General features: G+C 37.5%; 1 protein-coding gene across 2 annotated transcripts in view; it reads right to left on the minus strand.

The window, feature by feature from the left end:
- Gstcd (glutathione S-transferase C-terminal domain containing) overlaps positions 1–21299 on the minus strand; it is a 139152-nt gene that overhangs the window by 98835 nt on the left and 19018 nt on the right. For both annotated transcript variants that reach the window (XM_045143647.1, XM_004662995.2), the window contains exons 4-5: positions 5599–5850; positions 3448–3541 (exon numbers count right to left, since the gene is read on the minus strand). In XM_045143647.1, coding sequence (XP_044999582.1) covers positions 3448–3541; positions 5599–5850 — 346 coding nt within the window. The remainder of the gene's footprint in view (positions 1–3447; positions 3542–5598; positions 5851–21299) is intronic.

Genomic DNA, 21299 nt, shown 5'->3' on the forward strand with positions numbered 1-21299 from the left:
GGTCCCCAAAGTAGCAGAAGTAGTAGCACCTGGATACTTCTTAGAAACCCACTGCTCAGGATCAATCACAGACCTGTGCAAGAAACACTGGGGCAGGGTGTAGCAATCTGCTTTAATGAGCCTTCCAAATAATTCATATGGATGTCACAGATTGAAAGCCAATGGTTCAGGGCAAGAAATAACAGTACTCTCTACCTAAATACCCTAGATAAAATAACAAACACAATCAATATATGGGCTATTGAAATGAATAGTCCTCTAAATGAGAAACAAATGGCCTGTAAGGTTTATTAAAACTACCTTAAGATTCCATCTCACCCCAGTAAGAATAGCTACCATTAGGAAAACTGATGGTAACAAATGCCGATAAAGGTGTGGGGAAGGAGGGACCCATATTCACTGCTATGAAGTGAAAACTAATGAATACAGCCCGTATAGAAATCAATTTGGATGCCTCTAAAAAGCTAAAAATTGGGGCTGGAGAGATGGCTTATTGGTTAAGCACTTGCCTGTGAAGCCTAAGGACCCCGGTTCAAGGCTCAATTCCCCAAGACCCACATTAGCCAGATGCACAAGGGGGCACATGTGTCTGGAGTTCGTTTGCAGTGGCTGGAGGCCCTGGCGTGCCCATTCTCTCCCTCTCTCTCTCTCTCTCTCTCTCTCTCTCTCTCTCTCTCTCTCTCTGTCTGTCTCTCTGCCTCTTTCTCTGTATGTCACTTTCAAATAAATAAATAAACATAAAAAAATTTAAAAGAAGCTAAAAATTGAACTACCATATGACTGAGTTACACCACTCCTGTGCACATACCCACATACATGTTTATTGCCACTGTATGCATACTAGCAAGGAAATTGAACCAGCCAAGACACCAATAAGCCCATGAATAATAAAAGTGTGGCACATATACACAATGTAATTTTACTCAGTTTAAAATTAACTCTCTGCCTAAAAATCACATTACATGGTATCTAAAATCCAACAAGTATCCTTTACATGTTTAGCAGCTTTCCTGAAAATGAGGAAAACCCAGAGTTAAAACAGAGAGAGAGAGAGAGAGAGAGAGAGAGAGATAAGAGAGAGAGAGAGAGAGAGAGAGAGAGAGAGAGAGAGAGAGATAAAAGAGTCCAAAATTGGGAGAAGAATTGAAAACTGGCATAATAACCGAGATAGCCTAAGGAAAATATCTACTAATTAGGGACCTGCACTTGAACACAAAAGTGAAGATAGCAGTCCTTGATGTCATGGTAGTCTTGGAACTACTGTCACTACCTTAATGAAAAAACCTTCACTTTTGAAGAGATGCATTAAAAAATGCTATCCAAAAACAAAAGAAGATGATAAAAGATAATTACCTGTTTAAAGCTCAGCTCCAAATAAGGAAAGATGGGAAGGATCTGAAGCTGAAAAGCTAATGATAATGGTCTTAAGTTCTAACACTTTGCAATGCCTGTCATAAGGAAATATCAGTACTTTTTTGTGGGATTTACCTTTAACCCAAACCAAACACGATGCTCACAGAGTGAGGAAACAAAAAACTGAATTCACATTTTATAATTATAATATTATTATATATAAATATAATATTATTATAATATTATAATTATAATATTCATAGGGACCTAAGTAACAGGAGGAGTGACCAGGGCAATAGCAGTATTAGACCTCTGTCAATACCAAATGCTGGAAAAAAGTATGGAACATAAACACTGGGAAACTGAATTATGGGTAAGAAAGGGGGTTACTAAACAAGTCAAGGGCTAAAGAGATGGCTCAGCAGATGGTTGTCAGGCAACCATGCAGACATGGCTGGCTCACTAACCCTTGTTAACTGCATGGTGGACATGGCAGCCTGCCTGTAGCCCCAGTGCTCAGGAAGCAGAAAGGGGATCCTCAGGACAAACCAGCTAGTTAGGTTACCCCAGTTGGCAAGCTGGGTTCAAGCAAGAGATGCTGCCACAGCAAATAATGTGGATAGCAATCAAGAAGACATCCAACAACCTCTGCCTCCACATGCACTTAACCACACATCACATATGTATGTGCACACCCATACACACCATATGCAATATAGTAATAAAGAATATAGCTTTTAAATAAATAACTAGCAGTAAAAACATGTTTTAAACAAGATTTTAAACGGTTGAGAAAAATGAATTATGAACTATCAAATAACAAATATATATATTAAGTTTTATTAGGTATGATAAATGACATAGTGATTAGTTGTTTTTTTTTTTCTTTTTACTTTTTTCTTAAAATTCTACACTTGCACTCCCCCTCTGCACCATCTCCTTGACCCTACCCTACTTTTATCTTCTCACTTCCAGTACCCATGACTTTCTTTCACATAAGACCTGCTACTTTCCCTGCCTTTCACTCATGACTCATGTTCTTCCTCACATGGCTTCTTTCTAGTTGCCTGGCATTTACACACTCTCTCCCACAATAGCACACATATAAGTTTTCACCTATGGTCATGTTTATGTGTGTGTGCATGTGTGCACACCTCATATATTTGTGAGTGGAGGCCACAAAAGGTTGATGTTTTTTCCTCTACTTGTTTCCTTGAGCAAGAGTATATGATTCCAGCACTTGCTTGTTTTTTGTGACCCTCAGCAATTCTCCAGTCTCTGCTCCACATAGAATTAGGGTCACAGATATGTGTGGCTATGGCCAGCTGTGTATACGGGTGCTGTGGAATTGAAGTCATGTGAACAACAGCTCCCTCAGGCCCTCATGCTTGTGTATTAACAGCTCATTCTTACTGAGTCACCTCTCCAGTCCCATAATGTTATTTATTTTTTTACTGTATGTTTTAAAATATATTACCTGGGATTTGTAAAAAGGCTGGAGAGATGGCTTAGCGGTTAAAACACTTGCCTGTGAAGAATAAGAACCCATGTTCAACTTTCCAAATCTCATGCAAGCCAGATGCACAAGGTGACACAAACACACGAGGTCACACATGCATACAAGGTCATGCAAGTGTCTGAAGATTGACTTCAGTGGCTGGAGGTCTTGGTGTGCCAATTCTCTCTCTCAAACAACAATAAAAAAATTTTAAAATGACAACAAAGACAAAAAGGAATAGCAAATGTGGAAAGCACTAAATCTCATCATGTGCACCTATAAGTATTTTCATAATAAAAATAAAGCATTAATAGATATTAGACATATTATCAGAATGTTTAATACAGACAAGGGGGAATCAAAGAATAGAAAGCTGGATCTGAAGAAAGTATACAGATTGTAAAGAAAACGTTAAAGCCGGGCGTGGTGGCGCACGCCTTTAATCCCAGCACTCGGGAGGCAGAGGTAGGAGGATCGCCATGAGTTCGAGGCCACCCTGAGACTACATAGTGAATTCCAGGTCAGCCTGAGCCAGAGTGAGACCCTACCTCGAAAAACCAAAAAAAAAAAAAGAAAACGTTAAAAACAAAACTCACCTTCTTTTGGGCTTACTGCTGCAGGAAGACCATTCCAGTCAAGGGTCCAAGTAGGGGAAGGGTGGGGAGAAAACATCACTTCAATACCCTTTTCCTAGAAAATGAAATGAGACCTTTCCAAATTAATAAGTTTAAAAATTCCTATTTTATGTTAAAGGCTAAATTTGTTTATACTGGTAAGAAGAATCGACAATAATCATCATCAGATAATTAGCAAAATATTTAGAAAAGACATAAAATGTTTTTTGTTTTTGTTTTTGTCTTGACATCACAATTGCTTTGCTTTTTCTTTTTGCACTGAGGTAATAAAATGTAAAGCTGAAAATACACATGAGTAACAAGCCACCTAGAAATATACTATTACAGAAATAGTCATGTGAGGATAAAGTTTCATAAGTCACACAGAATCATAAAAAGCTGACATTGCATATGTCCAAAGTTGATTTTTGCATGTATAAAAACTGCCACAACAGCTATATAAGCTACACTGATTGCACCAAAAACTACCAATGTAACCAACAGCCTAAAACATCAACCGTCTCACTTAAAGAGAATATAGTTTCAAGAGAAGGATTTCTATGGCTTGACAAAATGGATTCTAACACTGTGAAGACAGAGCTCCACTTTTCAATATACTATTTTTTTTCCTATGGTAGAAGTAGTGTATTTATTACTTAGGAAGTAGATGCAGAGGTTGAGGAATTCAAGGTTAGTCTTGGCAGTAGCAAGATTTAACCCAGTCTCAAAACAAACAACAAAAACGTTGCAAATTTATTTGATTTACAGACAGTGAGTGGACTGGCAAACACATGGATTCGTATACCACTTTAATCACATTCTGGGTCCACACCTCACAGCAGAGATAATTCAAATGTTATTATCAGTATGAAGAACCTATTTAAAAGCAACCTTGAAGCCAAGGCTGGTGGTATACACACATAGAAATGCTAAAAAGTCTGAGGCAGTAGAATCACTTGAGCTCATGAATTTGAGGATAAAAAAGTGAACAAGATGAGAACTCCTATCTCAAAAGCAATATATATATATTTTATTTAAAAATAAAAACCTGCTGAGAATTTAGCCTTAACTCTTTTGTATCTGTTATTTGGGAATTGCTTTCCACTATGAAAACTAAGTGAATTGGGGCCCAAATGGGGGGAAAAAATCTTTTATTAGGTATACGGATCTAGGTCCAGGGCTAGAGTACTCACTTGTCCCCCGAAAGGTAAACACATCTTTCTGACATTATTTGTACCCCTTTATTTCCTTTGCTTTAGTTTAGACAGAATGACTTTACTATGATCATTTCCAAACTCATTCTTACCTTAGGGTCTTTTTAAAAATATAACTATATTAGCCGGGCGTGGTGGCGCACGCCTTTAATCCCAGCACTCGGGAGGCAGAGGTAGGAGGATCGCAGTGAGTTCAAGGCCACCCTGAGACTACAGAGTTAATTCCAGGTCAGCCTGGACCAGAGTGAGACCCTACCTCGAAAAACCAAAAAAAAAAAAAAAAAAAAACTATATTGAGATAATATACTTGTATTTACAAAATTTATCCTTTTAAAGTATATAAACTTTGGTTAAGTTAATTGAGACAGTTATTATTCTATTTCTTTAAGTTTAAATCATCATCTCAAACTTAAAGACTGTGATCAAAGCTTTGCAACATAAAAATTTCAGGTTAAAATGATACACCTGACAAAATTTGATGTTAAATTGGACCTTCTCATGAGTATTAAAACAAAGTTTTAAGAAAAATGCTTTTTTAAGTAGATATAGTGATAGAGCTCCAAAAATTCATAATATTAAAATTTTTCCTCTTCACTCAACTATAAGATTAGATAAATATTAAATATTAACCGTTAAAAAGTGATATGAAGCTGGGCATTGTGGCACATGCCTTTAATCCCAGCACGTGGGAGGCAGAGGTAGGAGGATTGCTGTGAATTTGAGGGCACCCTGAGAATACAGAGTGAATTCCAGGTCAGCCTGGGCTAGAGTGACAACCTACCTCGAAAACCCACAAAAAAAAAAGTGATATGAGATAGCTATGAATAAAAATTTATAACAGATTACCTCAAGAAAGAAATATCAGTTGAACAACAATACTACAAAAAAAATTTGAAAGAAATTTTAATAAAACAATTACCATTAACTTGGTCATAGTTGGTCTTGGTCCTCCAATAAATAAAGAATCATTTTGTTCCTCCACACATGTGACTTCACTTAAGTTCGGACACTGTTCCTTTGAAGTAGTCAACAACTCTGGTAAGTCAAGAAATTGGATTCCACACTTGGAAGCTGCTGTTTGAATTCTTGGCACTTTTTGGATCCTCTGATACCATGAAACTAACAGTGGAAATTGAATCAACTTCTCAGAAAATTTCTTGCAGATAATTACCTAGGGAAAATAAGGATGAAATACATTATTATAATTAAAATTTTTTAAATTTATGTATTTACAAGAAGTGAGTGGGGAGGTAAAAATAGGCATGGCAGAGCCTCTTGTCACTGCAAATGAACTCCAGATACATGCATGATTTTGTGGTACCAGAGAACTGAACCTGGGCCATCACGCTTTACAAGCAAGTGCCTTTAGCCACTGAGCCATCTCTCCAGCTCCTAATATGCATTTTTGATTATTTTTAACAGTTGAAATAAGATAAATACATGTCATAAAATCCACATACCTTATGGGGACAATGCAAGCAGTGAATTTTAATAAACTCAAACAACTGTGCAACTACTATTACAATCCAGTTCTAGAGTACTGTGGGCTCTATACCATTTGCAGTCAATCTCTGTTCCCATGGTCAGTTGTAGGTAATCAGTTGTAGGTAACCAGTGGTTTGCTTTCCATGATTATAATTTTGACTCTTCCAGAATTCCATACTAATGGACTCATACAAAGTAACTGTCTTTTCTCATTTAATTTCATGTTTGTGAGTTTCATACATACCTACAATTCACTCTGTATGTATGCTTACCAGTCACTGGCTTTTTATTGTGAATAGTGGTCATTGTATAGACATAGTGTATTCTGTCCATCCATTCAATAGATGAAGGACATTTGTACACTTCCAGATTTTTGGCTATTATGAATAGTTTGGCCATTATGACTAATGCTAGTAAGCATATTATCATGGAAGTGTAACTGCAAAATATTTTTCCTTTTTTAGATATAGATATTTAGGAGCCAAACTGGTAAGTTATATAGGAACTGCATGTTTAACTTTAAAAGAAAGTTCTGGGGGCTGGAGAGATGGCTTAGTGGTTAAGGCATTTGCCTGCAAAGCCAAAGGACATTGGTTTGATTCCCCTGGACCCACATAAGCCAGATGTACAAGGTGGTGCATGTGTCTGGAGTTGGTTTGCAGCAGCTGGAAGCCCTGCACACCCATACTCTTTCTCTCCCCCTCTCTTTCCCTCTCTCAAAAAATTGATAAATAAATAAAATTAATAAAAAATCTGCTGAATTATTCTCCATTGTGGCCAGATCATTTTATATACACCTACTAGAAATTTTAAAGAGAATCTAGATGCTCTACATCTTGCCAACATTTGATATTATCACTTATGTTTGTTTCAGCTATTCCTGTAAGTATGCAGTAAAATTGCATTGTGACTTTCATTTTAATTTTTCTATGACTAATAAGGCTGAACATCAAGTAGAGAATAAAAATATTCTAGGGCTGGAGAGATGGCTTAGCGGTTAAGCGCTTGCCTGTGAAGCCTAAGGACCCCGGTTCGAGGCTCGGTTACCCAGGTCCCACGTTAGCCAGATGCACAAGGGGGCGCACGCGTCTGGAGTTCGTTTGCAGAGGCTGGAAGCCCTGGCGCGCCCATTCTCTCTCTCTCCCTCTATCTGTCTTTCTCTCTGTGTCTGTCGCTCTCAAATAAATAAATTTTAAAAAAAAATATTATAAGCCAGGTGTGGTGGCACACACCTTTAATCCCAGCACTCGGGAGGCATAGGTAGGAGGATCGCTGTGAGTTTGAGGCCACCCTGAGACTCCATAGTGAATTCCAGGTCAGCTTGCACTAGAATGAGAACCTACCTTGAAAAATCAAAAAATCAAAAATTAAAACTGAGGATTTTAAATCTAAGATAAGAACAAATCTTCCATTTGGGAAATCATGAAGAAGAAAAAAGAAATTTGTGCTAACTTTGCTGTTCTACCTCAAATTGCAAAGGTTATGGCCAAAAGATGTGATACTTATTTAAGATAGAGAACACACTAAATATGTGTGTATATGTATACACTATAATATATCATATGTACATATATGAAAAAATTAGTATAGGGTTTGTGCTATACATGGTTTTAGACCTATGTTAGTGGTAATGGAACATTTATCTCCCACAGATAAAATGGACAATTTTTATTTTGTTTTGTTTTGTTTTGTTTTTCAAGGTAGGGTCTCACTCTAGCCCAGGCTGACCTGGAATTCTCTATGGAGTCTCAGGGTGGCCTCAAATTCACGGCGATCCTCCTACCTCTGCCTCCTGAGTGCTGGGATTAAAGGTGTGCGCCACCACGCCTGGTACAGAGGGCATTTTTATAAAATAGCCTTCAACATAAATTAATAGTAAAATTAAAAAAAATTAAAACATCCTCCCTGTAGACCAGCTGACATAAAGCTGGAAAAAGCTGCATAGCATGTAGCCCTATTGGAGACAGAAGTCATCAGTGATGAAACCAGTGGACACTGTAAGCCTCAGGTTGGGCCAGCTATGCCAAATGAACAAACAGGTGCAATAGTGGCATTTCTGTTCTCTTATCAGCCTGGATGTCAGCTCGATGGAAAGGAATACATGCCTGGTACCGAAAACCTAACCAAAAGCATTGAAAGGGTAATGCCTGCTCTTGTCTGGCTAAATGCATATATTATGCTCAATAAACTGCCCTGTAAGCACTTTACTTAGCATTCTTGCCCATAATAATGCTTCCGTAACTTTTAGTTATAGAAGCTTCTCTTTTCAGATGGCTGTGACAACTGGGATGACCCAAAAGTCACCATAGTGCAGAGATGTGATGGAAGAGTGTGCACACTGAAACATCTCATCATACCCTCCAAGGCTCAGGGTCCACTGTGGAAAAAGTGGCAGAAAGAATGTAACAGCCAAAGGAAGGGTAGAACTGCTTACAATGCAACTATCCACACAGAAACTGGCGGTGATAAACATGACCTCACAGTGCCTATTACTACCTTCACAAGACCCTCATAACAGGAAGAAAAGATGATGCCATCAAAATAAAAGAGACTAATGGAGAGAGGGAGGGGATATGAAGGAAAGTGGATTTGTGAAGGGGAAAGTGGGAGAGGGAAGGGAATTATCATTGTTTATTGTCTGTATGTATGGATGTTGTCAATAAAAAAAAAACCATATTCCTGATGTAAAAATCATCATTTGGGAGCTGGAGAGATGGTTTAGCAGTTAAAGCACTTGACTGTGAAGCCTAAGGACCCAGGTTCAACTCCCCAGAACCCATGTAAGCCAGATGCACATGGAGGCACATGCATCTGGAGTTCATTTACAGTGTTTAGAGGTCCTGTCATGTCCATTCTCTCCTTTTCCCTCTCTCTGTCTCTCTAATAATAAAGTTTTTTTTTGTTTTTTTTTAATTAAGCCCTTAACAGTAGCTTAGGAGGAGCACCTGAAAAGAAGGGCGCTGGACACGATGGGATGAAGCCTATTCTTAAATTTTTCTTGTTACTTTTTTTTCCCCCCCTTTTCCCTTGGCTCTATCCTATATCTCCCAGTACTAGGATACAGTTAAACCCACAATGAACTGTTGATCAGAGAGACCTCCAAGGTCCCCTGAAACAAGATAGACTTCTGTTAAAACATTTGATTACTCACCTGAGGTCAATGGTAAGACCCTACTGCTGAAGACACCATATGCTGTCTGCACAGAACATGGAAACCTGGCCAGAACCCAGAAGAGAGCCAGACCCCAGACAGCTAGCCTGTCTAGTGCTGGAAGGTACTACATGAGCTAACAGGGGAAAGTGGCCAACATCTGTCTGAGCAACCAGGGGTCTAAGCTACTCAGAAGCAAACAACCTAACGTGATGCACACATAAGTGCAATAGTGGTACACAGCCAAGGTGGGTAACCCAGTTGCTTTCTGATTGCCTAAGAGATCTGCTCAATGGAGATGAAACGATATCTGGAACTGGGAAACAAATCAGAATCATATTCAGATAATGATTTTGCTCTCTGATATCAAGTTCCCACTAACCTTGGGATAAAAGGTGGACTACATTAAATTCTGTCTAAATTAATCATGCTTATCCCACTTAATCTATGCTGACTTTACTCTCCATTGGAGAATCTGCTTCTCTTTTTCAGACAGGAGCAGACCTGGGGAGATAAACGACCCATCTTCAGGCTGGCCCCACCTGAAACCACAGAGAAATTGGAGAAGAGCAAGTGCTGCTTTCTCGGTGATCCTGATAATCAGCACAAGGGTGAAGGAGACAAGCACTGAGGACACTCAACACCTACCAAAGCCAAGATCCAGAGCTCCTAAGAGCCCATCTCTGACATAGACTTGAAACACACCCAATATCACTCAGGCAATTTTGTGGGATGGAGAGATTGTTAGAGCCACAAGTTGGGACATTACGTGCAGAGGCATTGCTTCTCCCCAGTAAGTGACTGCTGCTCCCACAATGTACAACAATCCCCACAGGGACAACCCACATCCCCAGTGAGGAGGGCCCCTTCAGAAAAGGGACAGGGATGAGGGAGAGGATGATACCAACATATGTTGTTTCCAAACTAAGTATATCCATAACTAATAAAAAAAATTAATTAAAAAAAGCTATTTGTAAGGTCCATAAGAAACATTACCACTCTTTTGTTTTGTTTTGTTTTTCGAGGTAGGGTCTCAATGTGGCCCAGGGTGACCTGGAATTTACTACACAGTCTCAGCGTGGCCTTGTTACTCATGGTGATCCTAGTGCTAAGATTAAAGGTGTGCATCACCGCGCATGGCCTCATTACCATACTTATTCCCATAGCTCATTTCCATATCATTTTCACAGTCCATTCTCATAGTTCATTCCCACACTGCTCCTTTCAAAATTAGAGTATTCTTGCTACTTTGAGAGGCACTGAATTTGTTACTAATGAAACCATTTTAATGTCATAAAACTATATGACTTATAAACAGTAAAGTAAAAAAAGGTCAAGTTATAGAAAATCATTATAACTATACCTAGAAATTGGTACTAAATGCATGATCTAGAAAGAACAAAAAAGGGGCTGGAGAGATGGCTCAGCGGTTAAGCGCTTGCCTGTGAAGCCTGAGGACACCGGTTCGAGGCTTGATTCCCCAGGACCCACGTTAACCAGATGCACAAGGGGGCGCACGCGTCTGGAGTTCGTTTGTAGTGGCTGGAGGCCCTGGTGCGCCCATTCTCTTTCTCTCTATCTGCCTCTTTCTCTCTCTTTCATTCTCAAATAAATAAATAAAAATAAATAAAAAAAATTTTAAAAAAATAGAAAGAACAAAAAAAAGAAAAGAGAAAAAAAATCACAACTATGTATAGTTTTTCCTGTAATTTTACTAAATTTTAAATAAGCAGAAACAGTTGATTATAAATATAGAGACTATATCTAACACTTTTTCAATGTTCCAAGCATTGAAAAACGTTCCTTTGCAATTAATATTCTTTTGGGTGAATGCACAAATGCTCAGGAATAAACTGTTACCTTCACATAAACCCTAAAATTGGTATTTATCAACTACTGCTTATGACTCATTGATGACTGTGAAGTCCTAGTAGGTATGTGTGTATTTACTTTGCAATGCTGGACTGAACCTGTTATCTAGTGTGCAAGACAAGCATCTATCACTAACTATATCCTTCACCCTTCAAGTTGCTGGGACAAAACACATGACCAAAAGGAGCAGACAGGAGCAACAGGCTTATAGCCTTGAGGGCAAGCTTCATGATAGCAGAGGAAAAGATGATAGAAAAGAAGCTGGACATCACCTCCTTGCCACAACAAATGACCTAACACAGGTAAACTTGGGCTAATAACCTCAAGGTCTGCCCCTAGCAACCTACCTCCTCCAGCAAGTCCTATTTTCCTCCCAAATTGTCGTCAACTGGAGACCAAGCATTCAAACCACATGAGCTTATGGGGGAACATCTGCTCCAAATTACAACACCACGTAGTAGGTTTTATTTTTTTAAGTGAAAAAGAAAATTTCAGAGTAACATTAAGTAGTAAGTTATTTTATAAATAGAACTGAGGTACAAGTCATAACAGCATTAGGTTAGCATGCATAAGAGTTTGAGTTCATTCCTCAACATGAGAGAAAAAAGGATGTGCATTTACTTGTATACTTAGTCACCTGATAAAATGTATTATTTATGGTGAATTAAATTAAATTGTTTGTACAACATTCTACATGGAATTCTGGGAGAAAAAAGTTTACAGCACTTTTCAAATTTATTAATCTTGAAAATAGATTAGGTACAAGGGGAACTGAGCTGGAGACAAGATAAATTATATCACTACAAACTCGTAACTCCCCAGTAAATGAAAAGATAGTAATATAGCTGAAATGTCACAGAAAAATTTCAGAGTAGTATTAAAAAGAATCCATGACTACATAGAAAACTCAAGCATATGAATGAAGTAAGGAAGTCAATTCAGAGACTAGACAAGAAAGTAAGCAAAGTAAGTAAAACAGTAACTTGAGGAAGAAATGAAAAAACATAGTGGAAAAATTCAGCAAGGAAATTGAGACTCTGCAAAGGAACCTAACAGCAATTTTAAAAATGAAAGAATCACTCTATTCAATGAAAAGCACAGTGGAAAGCATCAACAAACAAGACCAAGCAGAAGGATGAATTTCAGAGAGGGTGCATGAGACAATAATATAATCAGACATACATAAAGAAAAAAATGATAAACATGACCAAAGTTTCTAAGAACTCTCAGTCACATTCAAGAGATCAAACCTAAGAAAACATGGGGTAGAAGGAAGAACTGACATAAGTTCAATGAAATGACAGTGACAATATCCTAACCTTACAGAAATAGACATACAAACATAAGAAGTAGTTAGAATCACAAATAGTTATGAACAAAGAACATCTCAACCACAAAGCATAGTTAAGATGTCAAACATCTAAAGTAAAGAAACAATACAAAAAGAGAAATTGCTAAAAAGGCAGAAATATCAGAATAACATCAAATCTCTCACGAGCAACTCTCCAAGTCAGAAAAGCGTAGAATGATATATTTTAGCCCTGAAAGTAGGTAACTGCCAACAAAGAGGGCTATATCCAGCAAGACTATCTTTTAGAATTGGCAGAGAAATAAGAATGTATCAAGACAATCACAGAGTCAGACAGTTCATGACTACCAAGCCAGCACAGTAACTGACAAGGAAGAGCACCAATCATGGGAGTACAAGACAAAGATAAATTCCATGAAACAAATACCTGAACAAAGGAGAGCTAGGAAGGAACCCCACATGTCCAACACTAGACCAACAAACCCCTGATTCTAACAGGGGAGAGTAAAAAGAACAATCAACAACCCAACCAATTAGAAAATCAGCAAACAAAATTGTATTAATTACTAATAATGTTAAATGTAAACTGCATCAACTTCTCAATGAAAAGACACAGGCTCACTGAATTTATCAAAAAACAAGATTCAATTTTCAGTTATTTCCAAGAAAAAAACCTTACTGTAAAGATATCCACAAATTGAGATCCAAAAGATGGAAAATTATGTTATCAAGTGACTAGAGACCATAGGCTGGTAATTCTTCTATTAGCTAATGAAGTAGACTTCAAACCAAAATATGTTAATAAAGAGAACAAAGAAAATAAATCATCAAACTGGGCGTGGTGGCATGAGTCTTTAATCCCAGCATTCAGGAGGTAGAGACAAGAGAATTGCAGTGAGTTCCAGGCCAGCCTGGGAGAAAAGAGTGAGTTACAGGTGTCGGCCTAGGCTAGCTAGAGTGAGACCTTACTTACAAAACAAAAATTAAATTAAAAAAAGAAATCATTCAGAACATATAACAAATGATAAATATTCATGTATTAAATCTTGGGACTAGGACTTCAGGGTAAGATGGCTGCATAGGAGCCACGCCAAACCAGCCTAGGGAGGGATTTAAGCAAAACCACAGCAAAATACAATCTTCTTCTTAAAAGGAAAGGAGGAAAATGACCAGAATCCCACTGAGGCGATTACGGCCTGCCAATCTGTGCACCCGCCCCAGCGCCGCCCCATCAGGAATACCAAGTGGCAGCAGCAGCAGAGACCCAACAAGGAGATTTTCCAATCTCATCAGCCTCCTTGCAAAATCAAGAAACCTAAAGGAAAGACACTTAAAGGGATACAGGCAGGACTGCATAAGCAACTCCCAACAAACCTCCAGCATTCAGACCCCTGTAGGCAGCACATTCAGCACAACTGATCAGAAGCCCGGCTCCACAACATAACATGGGGGAATCAAGGTGGGCGTTCAGCATTGATGAGATTGGAAGCCACCCCAAAATGTAATCTAATTCTGAACAGATATCTCTACCTCCCAGCTGACAAGATTAAGGGTGTAGAGCAATACACGTTCTTAGGGATTTTGGCTTTATAAGACTATCTGTTTGTTTTAATCCCCACAATTGCATATTCTGTGCTTTTTATTGAATATGTATATTGCACAGTTGAATTTTAGAATTTGCCAGTAAATTATTCCTCCCAGACCACTAGAATACTTGCTTAGCAAGCAAACTCTACACCTAGGATTACTTCTGTGGTTGAATGGGGGGTACAAGAGCTACATTTGGCACCTTAAACTCATATCCTGAAAATATAAAAAGGTGGATTGCCACACCTAAGAACATTGCATAAAAGTAGAAAACCTAAACATCAAATCAATTCAAGATGCAAAAGTTGCTACATTATAATATTAGAAAAACAAAGAATCAAGACAGTACAATCCCACCAAAAATGATGAATCCATCAGAAATGATCACTAATGAGACTGTTTTAGATGAAACACCTGACAAAGATTTTCAAATAAATGATTGTATCTATACTCAAAGAAATCAAAGGAGAAATGAAAGGAATCAAAGAAAAAAAAAAGGGAATTAAAGAAAACAAACTTTTGAAAGAGAACACGGGAAACCAGCTTAATGAAATAAGGAGGTCATTACAAGACATGAGTAAGGAAATAGAAATACTGAAGAAAAACCAGGCTGAAATTATAGATCTGAAGAACACATTCAGTCATATAAAAAACTCTGGAAAGTCTCACCAGTAGAATGGATGAAGGAGAGAATAGAATATCTAAGACCAGGTGGCAGACCTAATACAGTCCCACAAAGAGAAAGATAAGCTAATAGGAAGGTATGAATGGGAACTTCAAGTTATCCAAGATACTACAGAGTTCAAATATAAGAATTCAGGGTATAGTAGAAGGAGAAGAATTTCAATCCTGAGGCTTGGTAGGTATTATCAGCAAAAATCACAGAAGAAAAATTTCCCCAATATTGGAAAAGAAATGTCAATGCAGATAAAAGAAGCTTTTAGAACACCAAACTGACAAAACCTGGAAAGACCCTCTCCTTGCCATGTTATATTTAAACTACTAAACATGCAAACAAACAACAACAACAATACACACACACACACACACACACACACACACACACACACACACACACACACACACATATATATATATATATATATATATATATATATATATATATATATATATATATATTGGAAGTAGTTAGCCAGAAAAAGCAATTCACCTACAAAGGCAAGGACATAAGAATCATACCAGATTACTCCACACAAAGTTTAAAAGCCAGAGGGTTTGAAATTTTGTATTCCAAGTTCTGAAAGATAACAAGTATCAGCCAAGATTACTTTATCCTGCTAAGTTATTTATCCAAATTGATGGAGAAATAAGGACATTCCACAACAAAACCAGGCTAAAGCAATTTATGACAAGTAAACTAGCTCTGCAAAAAATACTTGAAGGAATCCTTCACACTAAAGAGAATGCAAAACACACAGGAGGAAATAGGAAAAAATAAACCATATTCAAATAACAGTTTTAAAAAGCGAGTAAAGGGAAAACAGGAAGCACTACAAAATAAGAAGAATGGTAAGAATAAATACATACCTTTCAATAATAATTCTTAATATCAATGGTGTCAATGCCCCAACCAAAAAACACAGGCTTGCAGACTGCATTAAAAGGCAGGATCTTGCCATTTGTTGCCTCCAGGAAACTCATCTCTCAATAAAAGATAGATACTGTCTTAGGGTGAAAGGATGGAAAAACAGTATTTCAAGCAGATGGACCTAAGAAACAAGCAGGGGTTGCTATCCTAATAACTGACAGGATAGACTTCAAACCAACATTAGTGAGGAAAGATAGAGGAGGTTATTTTATACTGATTAAAGGAATACTACAACAGGAGGACATTACAATTCTAAACATATATGCACCTAACATGGGGACTCCAAAGAAATACAATTAGACTATGGTCACAGATAACACCAAACACAATTGTAGTGGGTGACTTCAATACCCCACACTCATCAATAGAAAGATCATCCCAGCAAAAAATAAATAGACATCTGGATTAAATGACGTCATGGAACAAATGAATCTAACAGATATCTACAGAACATTTCATCCAAATGCTGCAGACTACACATTTTTCTCAGCAGTACATGGAACACTCTCTAAAATAGACCACATATTAGGACACAAAGCAAATCTCAACAAATACAGGAAAACTGAAATAATCCCTTGTATTCTATCTGACTACAATGGGATTAAAGTGCAAATCAAAAACTACAGAGCACACACAAATTCATGGGCACTAAACAGTACACTATTAAATGATGAATGGGCTATTGAAGAAATCAAAAAGGAAATCAATAAATTCATAGAAGCAAGTGATGATGAGAATTCAACACACCAAAACCTATGAGATACAATGAAGGCAGTCCTAAGAGGGAAATTTACAGCTCTAAGTGCCTGTAATAAGAAATTAGAGAGTTCACACATAAACAATATAATGCTTCACCATAAGGTCTTGGAAAAAGAAGAACAAGGCAAACCAAAAATCAGCAGATGGGAAAAAATAATATAAATAAGGGTAGAAATTAATGAGATAGAAACCAAAACAATCCAAAGAATCAATGAAACAAAGAACTGGTTCTTAGAAAGATTAAACAAGATTGATAAACCCTTAACAAATCTGACCAGAAGAAAGAGAGAAGAGATAAAAATTAATAAAATTAGAGATTAAAAAAGCACCATTACAACAGATACCAAAGAAATTCAGAAAATCATAAGGACATACTTTAAGAATATATATGCTACTAAATTTGAAAATCTGAAAGAAATGGATGATTTCCTTGATTCATATGATCTACCGAAAGTGAATCAAGATGAAATAAACCATTTAAATAGACCTATAACAAGTATGGAGATCCAAGCAATTATAAAAAAAAAAAATCTCCCAACTATGAAAAGTCCAGCCCCAGATGAAGTCATTAGTGAATTTTATCAGACCTTCATGGAAGAATTAACACCACTGTTTCTCAAACTTTTCCATAAAAAGAAAAGGAATTAATTCTACTGAACTCCTTCTATGAAGCCAGCATCATCCTCGTTCCAAAATCAGAAAATACAGAACAAAAAAAAAGATTATTACAGACCATCCTCCCTCATGAACATAGATGCAAAAATTCTGAACAAAATATTGGCAAACAAAATACAAGAATATATCAAAAAGATTATTCACTCTGACCAAGTAGGCTTTATCCCAGGGATGCAGGGATGGTTCAACATAAACAAATCAGTAAATGTAATGCATCATATAAGTGGCCTGGAGGACAAAAATCACATGATCATCTCAATAGATACAGCAAAGGCATTCGACAAAATCCAACATCCCTTCATGGTAAAAGTATTACAGAAACTGGGAATAGAAGAAACATATCTCAACATAATAAAAGCTATTTATGAAAACCTGCAGCCAACATAATACTAAATGGGGGAAAACTTGAAGTTTTTCTACTAAATTCAGGAACAAAACAAGGGTGTCCATTGTCCCCACTTTTACTTGATATAGTACTGGAAGTCTTAGCTGTAGCAATAAAGGAAGAGCCACTGATAAAAGAGTGACAAACTGGAAAGGAAAAGATCAAATTATCATTATTTGCAGATGATATAATTCTATGCATAAAGGACCCTAAAGACTGTACCAGTAAAGTGTTAGCGCTGACTAACATTTTTAGCAATCTAGCAGGATACAAAATAAACACACAGAAATCAGTAGCTCTCCTATATACTAACAACAAAAATGCAGAGGACGAAATCAGGGAATCTCTCCCATTCATAACTGCCTCAAATAATAGATAAATAAATAAAGAACCATGGAATAAACTTAACCAAGGAAGTGAAGGATCTCTACAGTGGATAAATTTAAAACACTCAAGTGAGAATTTGCAGAAGACACAGGAAATAGAAAGACATCCCATGTTCTTGGATCGAAACAATCAATATTGTAAAAATGTCAATCGTACCAAAAGCAATCTGCACATTTAAAGAAATCCCCATTTAAATTGCAATGGCGTTCTTCACAGAAAAAAAAAAAAAAAAAAAAGCCCTAAAATTCATCTGGAAACACAAAAAACCCTCGAATAGCCAAAACAATTTTGAGCAACAAAAAAAGGCTGGTGTTATCACCACACCTGTTTTAAAGCTACATTACAAAGCCATGGTTACAATAACAGCATGGTATTGGCACAAAGACAGACAAGTAGATCAATGGAACAGAATAGTAGACCCAGATGTTAATCCAGAAAGCTACACCCATCTAATTTTTGACAAAAATGCCAAAAATATTCATTGGAGAAAAGACAGCCTCTTCAACAAGTGGTGCTGGGAAAACTGAATATATATATATATGTAGAAGGATGAAAATAGATCCTTATTTTTCTCCATGCAAAGAATCAAATCCAAGTGGATCAGGGACCTTAATATCAGACCTGAAATTCTGAATTTGCTAGAGTAAAAGGTAGGGGAAACCCTTCAACATATTGGCATAGGCAATGACTTTTTGAATATAACCCCAATTGCTCAGGATAAAAAACCACTGATCAACCACTGGGATCTCATGAAATTACAAAGCTTTTGTATAGCAAAGGACATATGAATAGAGCAAAGAGGCAACCTACAAAATGGGAGAAAATCTTTGCCATCTGGCAGAAGATTAATATCTAGAATATACCAAGAACTCAAAAATCAAAATAATAAGAAAACAAACAACCCAATTGTAAATGAGCTATGGAACTAAATAGAGCGTTCTCATCAGAAGAAATACAGATGGCATTTAAACACCTAAAAAAGTGTTCTTCGATCTTAGCCATCATGGAAATGCAAATTAAAACTACTTTGAGATTTCATCTCACTCCTGTCAGAATGAATACCATAAAGAAAACAAATGACAATAAATGTTGGTGAGGATGCAGAAAAAGAGGAACCCTTTTACACTGTTGGTAAAAATGTAATTTGGTACAGCCATTGTGGAAATCAGTGTGGAGGTTCTTGAGAAAGCTAAAAATAGATTTACCATATGATACTAATGACTCTTCTCACTACCTAAGAGATATTTATACAACCATGCTTATTGCTGCTCTATTCACAACAGCTAGGAAATAGAACCAGCCTACATGTCCCTCCACAGATGAATGGATAATAAAGATGTTGTACATTTACACAATGGAGTTCTATTCAGTGGTAAAGAAAAATAAAATTATGAAATTTTCAGGAAAATGGGTGGGTCTGGAAAGGCTTATACTAAGTGAGGTGACTCTGGCCCAGAAAACCAAATGTCACATGTTCTCTCTCATGTGGATCCTAGCTACCAATGTATAGATTTGTGTGTGAGCTGGAACCAAAAATGAGTAGCAGAGGTCAGTAAGCTAGAAAAAGGCCTTTAGGGAGGCAGGAGACGGAAGGATTGAAGGAGATGGCATTGTATATATGTAAGTAGAAGAACAGATTATAAGTAGGGGAAAGGCCTAAGCAAGATCAGGTGAAGAGATTGTATAAAACAAGGGCGGTGGTGGGGGGGGGTCAATCAAAATTTAAGATATTCTGAATAAGACATATGAAAATCTACTTGCTTAAGTAATGGCACATACAGAAGCCATAGATTGTTGCTAGAAAAATTTTAGTGCCAGAGATGGGATACCTTCCAGTGAATTGTTGGCCAGGGAGGTCCCTGTTGCCTCCAAAACATTATACAGGCTATTGCCAAGGCCCTTGGTTTCCCTTGAGAAACAGATGGTAAGACCCTACTGCTGAAGACTTCTCATGCCTGAGCAGCAAAGTCACCGAGAAATCAAGCTGATGATGAGCAGAAAAACTTCTCCCTGTAGACCAGTCAGGCCAGAAAGCTGGAAAAAGCTGTACTGTATGCAGCCCTATGGGGGACAGAAGTCATCAGCAGTGAAAACAGTGGACACTGGAAGCCTCAAGTTTACCCAGACAGGCCCAGTGACTGAATGAGTGCAACAGTGGTATGTCTGCTCTGGGGGAAACCAACTGCTTTCTAATTGGACTGAAGGCCTGCTCTATGGGAGGGAATACATGCCTGGTACTGAAAACCTAATCAAAAGACTATGGCAGGGGAGGTCATGAGCGTTAGGGGTATAAAGCCTGCTTTTGTCTGGATAAACATATATATTATTCTCACCAAACTTCCCTGAAAGCACTATACTTAATGTTCATATTCATATATTAAAGCTACTCTCACTTCTGGTTAGAGAAGCTTCTCTTTTTAGATGGTGATGACCACTGGGATGACCCAAAAGGCAACACAGTGCTAAGAAGAAGGGATGGAGGAGTGTCCAGTATGGAAACATCTCTATCATATCCTCCAGGGCTCAGGGTCCCTTGCAGAAGATGTGGCAGAAACAATGTAAGAGCCAAAGAAGAGTACCACTCCTTACAATGCAACTGTCCAGACATAAACTAGCTTTGATATCCATGACCTCACAGGGCCTAGCAATACCTACACAAGACCCTCATAATAGGAGAAAGAAATGATGACATCAAATTAAAAGAGAGACGAATGGAGAGAGGGAGGGGAATATGATGGAGAGCAAAGTTGTGAAGGGGAAAGTGGGAGAGGGGAGGGAATATCATGGTTTATTTATTATTAAGTAGAGAAGTTGTCAATTATATATATCTTAGGGGCCCTAAATCATAAAACAAAACAATAAAAGGCCACATAGGGCCTGAAACAGAAACATAGTGGGAGACTTCAATACCCCACATTGATATTCAGATAAGTAATTGTATTAGTTATTTTTCTGACTGGTGTGACAAAATACCTGACAAACGAAACTTCAGGGAGGATTTATCATGGCTTACAGTTCTAAGAAAGGACATGGCAATAGGAACAAGAAATTGGTTGCATTCAATTAACAAGCAGGAAGCAGAGTGATAACTGCAGATACTAAGCTCACTTTCTCTTTTCCAGAATCCATGACCATAGAATGGTACCACACATATTTACGATGGTTCCTCCTCCTCAACTAACCTAATCTAGAACATCATTTAAGACATACCCAAGGATCTGTTTCTAGATCCTGTTAATAATAATTACTATCACAAGTTCATTCCTTGTCTCACTGATCTCCAAACAGCATTTTTAAGTCATTACCTTCCACTCCTTGTCCTCATAGGCTCATGACCATTTCACGGAGCAATTCAAAAGTCTCCATATTCTTTAATAGTTCCAACTATGTCCAAAAGTGTT

The sequence above is a fragment of the Jaculus jaculus genome, chromosome 2 (assembly GCF_020740685.1).
Source record: "Jaculus jaculus isolate mJacJac1 chromosome 2, mJacJac1.mat.Y.cur, whole genome shotgun sequence".
Taxonomy (NCBI): Eukaryota; Metazoa; Chordata; class Mammalia; order Rodentia; family Dipodidae; genus Jaculus; species Jaculus jaculus.